The sequence below is a fragment of the Sinohyriopsis cumingii genome, chromosome 9 (assembly GCF_028554795.1).
Source record: "Sinohyriopsis cumingii isolate HCF-2022 chromosome 9, ASM2855479v2, whole genome shotgun sequence".
NCBI classification, from domain to species: domain Eukaryota; kingdom Metazoa; phylum Mollusca; class Bivalvia; order Unionida; family Unionidae; genus Sinohyriopsis; species Sinohyriopsis cumingii.
In genome coordinates this window covers 45,432,914-45,444,893 of record NC_142969.1, presented here as the reverse complement: position 1 = coordinate 45,444,893, position 11,980 = coordinate 45,432,914, and the positions used below count along the sequence as shown (strand labels likewise).

At 34.6% G+C, this 11,980-nt stretch overlaps 1 protein-coding gene across 1 annotated transcript; it reads left to right on the top strand.

Annotated features, from left to right (window-relative positions):
• The first annotated feature begins 1,384 nt into the window (after positions 1-1,384).
• LOC149791716 (kunitz-type protease inhibitor 2-like) lies at positions 1,385-7,548 on the top strand. The gene is made up of 4 exons (XM_089970226.1): positions 1,385-1,519; positions 2,383-2,427; positions 5,311-5,371; positions 5,859-7,548. Exons 1-4 carry the CDS (start codon positions 1,487-1,489, stop codon positions 6,059-6,061), a joined length of 342 nt encoding a protein of 113 aa, XP_089826352.1. The 5' UTR covers positions 1,385-1,486; the 3' UTR covers positions 6,062-7,548.
• The last annotated feature ends 4,432 nt before the right edge of the window (positions 7,549-11,980 follow it).

Sequence of the window (11,980 nt, the reverse complement as noted above, 5' to 3'; positions counted from 1 at the left end):
TCTGACAAATTACACACTAGAGCAGAACTTTGGTAAATCCTACACGCAAATTGATAGGTTGCATGCGAGAATTTGTAACTATAAAATAATTGCTGAGCGAGAATATAAATATATTTTTCAAGCATCCTAAATAAGCCACCTTAATTTACAATCATTTTTAATCGGATGCTGAAATCAGGCTTTGACATTTTGCGTTGGTTCAGAACGAGTTAGATAGTCCCTATGTAGAAAGAGTCATTTTAAAGGATTAAAAACTTCACACACACACACACACACCTCTGGTGGACTAATCTCAGTTATTTACCAAAAGTAAAATGATGATTTTGAAACTTTCGATGTCAATAAAAGATAGGGTGACTTCTCAAGGTAAGATTGTGATATGGTTTAATTATTTCTATACAATTTATACCAAGCAATACAACAAGAACCATATGCCAAAACGCTTTAAAACAAGCCACGAACAGGCCCCAAAAATATCACGAAACGATGACAAAAATGATGGTGAATGATTCTGGTTGCTTTGAAGAGAAAGATCATGATGTACTTGAATAAAGAGAAAAGAGAAGAACAACAGAGGCTAATGACAAATGATTATTACTGTCTATACTATTTCCAGCTGAGTTTCAGCTGTGTAGAAAACATTATCAATATGAACTGTGCAAATCTAATAAAACTGTCGTTTTTGGTAATAAAATTAACCACGACCAATGCAACATAATAAACTCGCTGTGGTCGCTCGACATGACTTTACAAATTTGCTAAAGGAGGCCACGGATTTACTCGCCATGACTTTCAAAACTGCACAATTAGACCGCGGGAAGACGTGTAACGAAGTTAGCTTTATTGCAACGATAACACATCTGTGAATATTGTAAACATTAACGAGGATTAACATACCAATCATCTCCAGAACTAAGAGTTTCCGAAATATAAATTTTCATCTGTTTCCCAGATTGACTTTAAATAATAGCTGCTACAAGTCTAGGGTAATCTTGTGTGTGTGTGTGTGTGTGTGTGTGTGTGTGTGTGTGTGTGTGTTGAAAGGGTTGGCATGTATCAGACCACCATACATATGAAGAAAATATAATAAAAAAAGTTTGAAGTCATGTATTAGAATAGAATATGATCAATCTGGATAAATATGATCCAAGTTTTACAAGGTTTTCGTACTGTAGCCTTTATAACGCAAATTACTGAATGCCCCACGTAAGTGACTAAACAAAGAACAGTTAGTCATTTATTGGTTAATGATACGTCTTGTACTATTTCGAGTATACATTGAGTATGTTACCTTTGTTGTAACAAGTGTGACAAACACAGAATGAATGAATGTGGGGTGAAACATGGGTTGGGCTGATAACACACTCGTTGACAACGTATATAAATTACTTTCCAAGACCATAGGCAGGTAAAGACCTCAGGTAAACCATTTCAGGAGAGATAGAGAGGAAACGACAGTTTGTAAACACTGCACAGCGAGGAGAAAATGAAGATTGGCACTATTCTCGTTGGTATTTTGGTAAGTAGATTTGTTATGTTTATCATAGTTTTTCCCTAAAAAGGGAGATGATGGGTGGATGTGGTAGATATATGACTTTGATTAGCGGTCTTGTTTGCTAATGAGGATCATGCATACTTTTTAGTTGTCTTTTTCTCTCTTTATATCGCGACCTTTAGCTATAAAAATATAAATCGTCTCTGCGTGAAAAAGACTGCCCACCTTCGTTTTTTTACTTTGCTAGCAAGCAAACATTGCCTGTTGTTGTTGTTTTTTTTAAAAAGGGTGACAAGAATATACTTTCGAAGAATCCGCAAACTTTCATTTATAATAGATCCATTAAAATCCGCAAATCTAAAACCGTTATAAGTTCGCTGAGCTCGAGATATATTCTGTGAAGAACACCAGCTCGAGGCAAGATTATCTACTACCCCAAACGTCATTTTTTTTAAAAACAGGATACCAAACATTATCTAATCCCATAAACGCCATCCTTTACATCCTATGTATGATTATCTACATGCACTTTGTTATGAAATATAAACGTAGTTCTTGAATAACCACCAACATCTAAAATATTTGTATTTATCGGTTGAAAGCACTTAGACAACTAAATTAACCACCAGTTGGGACACGTGCTCATTCGTATAAAGAAGGTAGATGCTCCATCTTCCGGCTACCCTTTTCTGGTTTGACCGAGATTTTGAAATCTGAAGACATTGTGAGTAGTGCAGTACTGTCGAGTCTTATGAATCAAACGCTACTTACATTTGAAGTTATTTGTGTTCATCTGAAATTGTACTCTATATGTAGGAATTTCACCTCTACAATCACAATGGAATATTACGTGCAATTAGCACCGCAATTTTTTTTCTGACTTTCAGCTCTTTGCTATTACAACAGAAGGAGGATCGTCTTGTACGGATGACGTATGTTCTCTCTCTCTCTCTCTCTCTCTCTCGTATAACATGACCAGCATGACCCCAATCTCAGCACCACCGATACTAATACTACTAATACTGTTACTAACTTTACCTCTACCATTATTAATACATTTTGGAAAGAAGGAAGATAAACAGGCGCATGTGCTGTCTATCGCCTAGTCAAAGAAAAGCGGTGGAAATAGTATCAGCAACTTCATCCTTCCGTCCCACTTTTGTTTCCGCTCTAAATTTGTAAAGCCATTTATGAGTAAGGAAAGAAACTTGGCATACTTGCACATCATTACTAGAAAGCGTGCTGCGTGCCACATTGGGGCGGGGGTGAAGAGTGGTGAGAATTTGCTATCTTCAAGATCAAGTTCACGTCTGAATATTGTATATTTGACATCACCGTTTTCTATCCGCTCTATAACTTAACAGTCGTTTGAGACTTAAGAACGAATATTGTTATTTCTGTACATCATCACTATGAGTTGAGCCTGTTACCACAGTGGAGATACTATCTTTAAAGTCAAGGTCACCTTTGAATAGTTTATTTTTTTCAATCACATTTTTCATTGGCTCTATAACTTTAAAGCCGTTTTAGATTAAGGGATGACATGTGTTATACTTAAATGCAAGGTGTATAGCGTACCAGATGTGTAATACATCATCTTTAGAAGTGAGTCGAGTACCAGATTTGATTGGAATGGCAAGGTTTGCCATCTTCAAGGTCAAGTTAACGGTTAAGTATTGTAAGTTGTATTTGTTACTTTTCATTCCACTCTGTAGTTGCATATTCTTTGCGATAAAGGAATGATGACCTCACTATGCTGTGTCACAATGAGCTTGATGGTAAAGATTCAGCTACGTTTATCTCACTGATGATACATATATCATACGTATATGATAAACGTATGGCATATGTATCATAAGATAAATAAACGGTTTATCACCCTTATGATACATATACCATACGCTTATGTCACTGATGATACATATAATATACGTTCATCTCACTCGTGATACATATACCATACGTTTATCTCAATAATAATAATAATAATAATTATTTAGTACAGCGCCTACTCTTTGGAAGCTCTAAGCGCTTTTACAATATTAGATAACACATAAAAGCATATACAACAACGAGATTACAAAAACAAACAGTATGAAATTGCGAAACAAACACATGCTGACAATAATTAAGGAAGTAAACATTATTAAGTCGTTTAAGTCTGTTCTTGCAATCGAAATGGGCGAGTTTTAAGAGCACTCTTGAATGAGATCATGGTGTCCTTGTGGCTGACATCTGTGGGCACTGATGATACATATACCATATGTTTATCTCCCTGGCGATACAAAAACCATGCGATTATCTCTCTTGTGATGCATATACCGAACGTCTATCTCACTTGTGATACATATAGGCCTATCATGCGTTTATCTCACTTGTGATACATATACCATACGTCTATCTTTCTTGTGGTACATATACCATACGTCTAACTTGTGATGCATAAATCATACGTCTATCTCACTTGTGATATATATATATATATATATATATATATATATATATATATATATATATATATATATATATATATATATATATATGTCTATCTCACTTGTGATACATATATCATATCTCACTTGTGATGCATATATCATGCCTATGAAATCATGTATTGTTCTTTTAGGTGATAAATACTATGCACAAATGTAGGTATTTAAATATTTTACAGGTATTCATTTAGTGCATGGAAAATGACTTTACATTACCTATCAATACCATCAAATACTGCGTGTATAGCACACTTCGTTACTCCCTGGCACAGTTTGGGGTTTGGGGTTTGGTAAAGTTTCACCCCTGTAGCTTATCTTTATTGGTTTTTCGCTGTCTAGTGTACTCTGCTTGTTCCACGTAAATTCTCGAGAAAACTACCAATAAATAGTGGTATTCTTTTATTACTTACAGTGATATTGCTGTTACTGCATCTATTATTACTGCTATTATTGCTGCTATTACATCTATTATTACTGCTATTATTGCTGCTATTACATCTATTATTGCTGCTATTACATCTACTACTACTACTATTGCTGCTACTGCATCTACTATTATTGCTATTATTGCTGCTACTGCATCTATTATTACTGCTATTATTGCTGCTATTACATCTACTACTACTACTATTGCTGTTACTGCATCTATTATTACTGCTATTATTGCTGCTACTGCATCTATTATTACTGCTATTATTGCTGCTATTACATCTATTATTACTGCTATTATTGTTGCTATTACATCTATTATTACTGCTATTATTGCTGCTATTACATCTTCTACTACTACTATTGCTGCTACTGCATCTACTATTACTGCTATTATTGCTGCTACTGCATCTATTATTACTGCTATTATTGCTGCTATTACATCTACTACTACTATTGCTGCTACTGCATCTATTATTACTGCTATTATTGCTGCTATTACATCTACTACTACTATTGCTGCTACTGCATCTATTATTACGGCTATTATTGCTGCTACTGCATCTATTATTACTGCTATTATTGCTGCTATTACATCTACCACTACTACTATTGCTGCTATTGCATCTACTACCACCACTACTACTACTATTACTACTACTGAATCTATTACTACCACTACTACTAAAAGTATACTTTCGTAAATGCTAAAAAGAAATGATCAAGAATTTGGGGTAAAACACTACTACCACTACATTTACTACTATTTTACAATACTAATTGTAGCAAGTAGAGGCGTTATTATTATTATTATTATTATTATTATTATTATTATTATCATTATTATTATTATTATTATTATTATTATTATTATTATTATTATTATTTCTGCAGTCTTCCTGTAAACGCAGCGAGAAATGTCGTCAGAATCCAGAAACCAACGAATATAAATGTGGTGAGCATTCACTTTTCTGAATACTGTATAGACAAATATAACCATAAACTTGATACTTTTCTCCGACTGCGTTTTGTAATATATATATATATATATATATATATATATATATATATATATATATATATATATATATATATATATAGTGAGAGAAAAATAGAGGTACAGTTCTATGTATGTCACGTACATTTAACGATTCCTATGACAGTCAACCAATCAAGAATAGTGTTAAAGAAGAACTTTTCTTGCTAATGACCGTTTTTTGCAATGTCTAGAAAGGTTTAGTTTTCATTTTCATACAGTATTCTTATATATATATATATATATATATATATATATATATATATATATATATATATATATATATATATATGACGATAGCACAAAAATCCACGAGCCTTCCTTCTAAATAAATTTCAACCACCACAAGCTACACACACACATTCACACGCACTGAGGAAACAAAACTGTCTAATATCCATTTCAGTGAAGACTAAATGCACAGAACCAGCTGTCACAGGCCGATGCAGGGCAAATCATCCACGATACTACTTCGACCCGACTACTTTCCAGTGTAAATTGTTTGTCTACGGAGGATGTGGCCAAAATGGAAACAATTTCCGCTCCCAGGCACAATGTATGAAGAAGTGTCTACATACAACAGAAAACACGAAACAGAAACGTACATAATTTTGAAGTTTGACTTGGACCTTTTGATAAAATTTGAATATGATCGTGACTTGCATTTCACCATTCAGAAACTACCGTTATGATTCACTTTCCCCATACGCAAAAGATTAACAATAGCAACTCATTGTCCGTTTCCGTGACCGAAATCCCCTCGAAGATCAATCAGAATACCCTCGTCTTAAACTTTGGATGTGCCGCAGAGGCAGCCATTTTTAATGTCTTAGCCAAATGCATCACCACTCTGCGCCATAGTTACTAAATAAGCGACTCTGCTGTCTGGTGATATACTATGTAATTTTGGATATTATCCCTACGCTGACCAGCTCTGATGCCATGTCTTTATTGTAAGAATAACAAAATAGTTCTAAACACTTGGCCCCACTATTGTGTTAATTTTCATGACTTTCTAAGATCATTTGACGTCATGCCTTGATTCTAATTTAAACTAAGTAAACTTCTTCGCAAAAATGTGTTAACACGTGTTGTTTTTTTTTTCAAAACACAATATGGCTTATGCGATGATTTACAACTGGGTTCTTCAATTTATGAGGCAAGTAAATCTTGCATGCAAGCCGCATTCATAAAATGCCAAGATAGAATTGATTGGTTTTGAGAAAATGCCGGAACTTGTGAAGTTTGATGTATCACATGAGGGGATCACGCAATACACCACGTCACTTGTATATTAAATCTAAATATTTCTTCGTCAACAAACAAAGATAGAACCATCTGGTTGTGTTTTAGGTTTTGACATAGAACATGTGAAAATCGCATAAATCACTACACAACAGTCGGAAACATCCTCGGCCTTGTCCGTCAAGCCTAAAAAGAAACCTTGGATGTAATTTGGCGCCATTGAGAACTACGGTATATTCTGAACTACTTTTGTTCACAGGAAACAATATGGTGGCAGACGGAGACAATATCACAATTTGAACATTGTCAAGCTCTGCTATCATAACCTATGTGGCGCACCACTCTGCCGGACGAGAATCATCTAACACATCAAATTGATGTGTATTCTTACAACTACTTCCGAGGTAATTTTACGACCAGAAATGTGTACAATTTTGCTATTAATGGAAGGCCGAATACTTACGACTGCAAAAACTTAATTGTTTTGATGTGTATGCTTCTTTATATTTTCATTTCGTGTTTGAATACAGTCGTTCAAGAGAGAAATTATTTCGTGACAGAAATGTATCGTAAGAATAGGCTAGGCATTTATTATTTCTGATGTCGTAACTTTAGTTTTGAGATTATTTTTGTAGCTGTCAAGACTTTTAAATAAAGATGAACGATACGATATGAATGGAACGAATGTATTCACCTGATCGAAACAGGTTTGGAAACGGTTCTTTAAATAATGGTAGTTTCGATTTTAATACAATAATACACCGATAACAACTATTTCTGCTGATTACAAGGAGTTTGCTGCTTTTCTTTAATCAGTAAATGTTATCATATTAATAAAAATGTACCAATAATGGCGTAGCTTTTGTTTTATGTTGATTGGTAGTAAATAAGTTTGACAGTGTTAGACCATAGCGAAATAATACATTGAGAAATTTACAGAAATTAAACTTTTAGTAATAATACCACCCCATCATTAGCGGCTATACCAACACTAATGAAAATAATTTTTGACTGGTGCATGGAATTTTATTTGTTAAAAAAAATCGATATTCACTTATGCAGTAAGACCATGTCACTCTTTATCTAAAAACAAAATCGGTATTTACTGGCACAGTAAGACTTGGTATTATTACATAAAAACCGATATTCCCTTCGACAACAGCCTTTGAGAAATTATTTGACAAAAGTACTACATTCAATCACGCATTTTGCACCGGGCCCGAATAGTTCTACAGCAGCCGCTGGTGTGTGTGTGTGTGTGGGGGGGGGGGCAATTCAAAAAAGCAAACTTTATCGTAACAGTGTTGCGACTCTATAGTCTTAAACTGTGTAACAGAAAAGAGCGAAAAGTAACAAGTTCTTAAAAAAATTCAACAACGAATTTATTTTCCTAAAATACGAAGTGACAATTTAAAAAGAACATGCAATTGCAGTATTGTAAATTAAATCTCAAATAGTCCTAAACGTTCTATCGCAAATTCAAATGTATGATGCTCCAATTGAATTCCAGTGGTATTTCAAATAAAGTCCAACATTTGTTGATGTATCTGTAGTCTCGAGTTACTAATGTGCCAATGATCTGGAAAGTGATGACGTTTTAAGAATATTTTGATGTATCACAGTAATATAATCCAAAATGTTCTGACTGAATTCACTGTAATTCAACATTAATGATTTAGTATAGAATATTACTGAGCTCTTTCTAATTCTTATGAATAATAATCTGAATAAATAAATTCACCCAAATTAAAAAATGAACACACGAATAAGAATGACTCTGTTCGAATGCTAACGCAAGAAAGAATAATCCTAATGTAAACAAGGTTATATATCCCTCCACTTAACCTAAGTCGCAAATACCATTTTCTGGAAGGACTCTGTCAACTTAATTGAGAAATTTCCATTCTGGAACTTTCTAAAGTCAGAATATAGGCTGTATATTTAACTCAAAAACTGAAGTAAACATGTTTACAATTAATAATGGTCTGAATATTAAAGCTATAATCATAGAGAAACAATACATATGCATTATATTGTTTACAAAATAAATTTCACTAGTCAGATACACCACGAACTTGATTTTGGACAAGGGTCAATTACAAAATAACATATAATCATTAAGAAATACTAACAAACAATACAAATTAAATATACAAAAGGTATCTCTGTTGTGGCGAATAAAATGGTTCCGACGACCTGAATTTGAAATTTTTTAATTAATCGCCATATTTAAAAAATGTCACATTAGATTTTAATAAAAATTTGATATAAATATTTATTTACTTAGTGTATTGGTTCAAGGCACAAATTAATATTAGAGTTAGTTTCATTTAAGTGCACTGATTAATCAGTTAGATAGACAATTCAAATACAACTGAGAAAAAATATATGTCCGGTACAAATAGAGGACATTGGTAAATTTGGTAATGAAGGTTATATGTTTTGTAATTGTCGAATTATTAATAATATTTTAATATGGTTATCCAAATTTCTACAAGGATGGGAGGTGCCACTGCACCGACAGAAACAAATCTGAGGAAAAATGCTTGATTTTAAATAAGCGAAAAATAAAATTGGCAGAACACATAAGACTGTTCGTGTTGAGAACTTGATAGAGATATTGCCAAAGGAGGTTAAGTTGTCAAATTCAAAAAGCATCTGCACCAATTAAACGCTGGTTGTATTATTTATTGTGACTTCAGTATAACATCACAAGTTATCAACAAAACTCAAGATCTTCTTTCGTAACACATCACCTATGATGATGTAATGTCTTGGACAATGAAAAGAGATGAACACATTCAGTTATGGTTCTCTTTGTAATTTAAAAGGATCCGCAAAAATGCAAACTAATAGTTTAGAGACCGACGGACTGCGTTCAATTTTTTTACGAATTGTTGGGTAAAATTGCAAAAATTGTGTATCAAGAATTTAGAGCGAAAAACACGAAAACGTGTGTTTTTACAAACGAAGATGAGCAACATTTTAATTTAAGTGTAAAAGAAATTTGGACAAGGGCAGCGTGTACACGGACACTCACTTCCTATCTGGTGTGTAAAAGAAATTCCGACAAGGGCAGCGTGTACACGAACACTCACTTCCTATCTGGTGTGTAAAAGAAATTCCGACAAGGGCAGCGTGTACACGGACACTCACTTCCTATCTGGTGTGTAAAAGAAATTCCGACAAGGGCAGCGTGTACACGGACACTCACTTCCTATCTGGTGTGTAAAAGAAATTCCGACAAGGGCAGCGTGTACACGAACACTCACTTCCTATCTTGTGTGTAAAAGAAATTCCGACAAGGGCAGCGTGTACACGGACACTCACTTCCTATCTTGTGTGTAAAAGAAATTCCGACAAGGACGGCATGTACACGGACACTCACTTCCTGTCTGGGACAATACATGGAGGTCCAGTACTTCACGAATGCCATTAAGATTAAATATACATGTATTCAAACATATACCATATTTTATTCGTAACATGTCTGACTATGACAGTCAACTGCTTAGTAAAATACCGGATTCCAATTATCCAAATAAGGATGTAAAAGATTTCGAACAACGATGAAAAGAATATTCAGCATGGACTTCATAGATGATAGCTCAGGAAAAAATGGAAATAACAGTAAAAAGGACACAATATTTGTAGATGACTTTATATTCATTGGACATTCTCTGCAATAGCTGGCCAAAAGTTAGTTGATGAAATGTTTCCAGTTCCACCAACACAGTTTTTAAAAATGCAGCTAAATATTTGAGGAAAATCATTTATCCATAAGAATACTAAATACAGGGGCGGCCCGACCATTTATGCGAACTAGGCGGTTACACGGAACGCCAAGTTAAATTTGGGCGCTAAATTTGAGGAGAAAGTTTGGGGGTGGGTGGGTGAATGAATGGTTCGCCTAGTGCAGTTTTTCTCACCAATAAATGACTCGTACTGATTAACAGAATATCCGGGGTGTTATGGAATGGAACATGTTTAAGTTGAATATATTACGTGATCGTCATGACAATGGTCTGTTGAAACATACAATGATGATGCGTTACATATTTGAAGGATTTGGCAATGCCAGAGGTCAAATATTTCCTGCCACCCACCCCAAAAAATAAATAAATGTACACACCCAACGTTACCATAACACAAATATTCTTGTCTCAAATTCATCTATGTATGTAAATAAAGTATCAAGCCCTCATGCTTACACTTCCTTGATCACTATGAACTTTGTATACTGATTTCGTTTAGGTTTGGTTATCATAATTACTTGGGTGATAATAACTACCGTCCAGAATGTGACCTTTATAGTATCGTCTTTTACCATTGTATGATAATGGCATTGACATAAACAGCGAAATCCGTTACAACAGGCCTGTAATTTGAAATGTTCCTTCTCCACCCCCACCGCGTCACCGAATTTACTACGAGTAACCCAATCCGAAACCAGATTCTATTCAGACATAAATCAGACAAGAATTCAGTACACCAACCCCCAAAGTCCACCCCTTGCCCCACCCCCACCCCCCAACGAAACGAAAGTGCATAAACACTGACCATTAGAAAATAGTTTAGCATCAACCCCGAAATCCGTGTTGATACTGATGGACGATATATGGGTATGATGTCACCTGTTCACTAAAATGATCAATTTTGCTGTATAGAAATCTTTCCTGAGCAAATCTGCGTACACTTTAGACACATACCGGTAATAGGCAACATACATATCTAGCGCGAAATTCAAAAAGGCAACAGGACAGATGCTTGTACTATTCCACGTGGATTTACAAGTCACCAAACATAGGATTTGCTCCGGAAATATAATGTACCTGTCACCAAAAAAACCTTCAGCCAACTGTAGCTAGACAGCCGCGAGGAATACCGGTAAGTGCATAAAATGTACACCGATATCTCCAACAAAAATTGGCGGCAGATTTTTGCAGCTTTTAATGAACACGTGATATCAGCCCCTTAACCGAAACTCATTATCGTCACGGTGGCAGGGTTGATTTATCTAAGTTCATGCCAACGCATCATTAATTATGGAAGTATCACCACCATACCCCACCTCGACGCTTGCCCCTGCCCTAATGACTGACAAATAAATATTTTCTATATACGTTAATTCATTTCTAAATTTATGATATATTTGTATGAAATTTCTAGCTCTGGCGCTGTATCTTTTCCATTCTTTAATATTTCGTCAAGTATTAAGCTAAAACTTCAGTATAGTTAAAATTTGCTGTCCACTACTCTGAAAATTAATGTTAATTTGCTTAT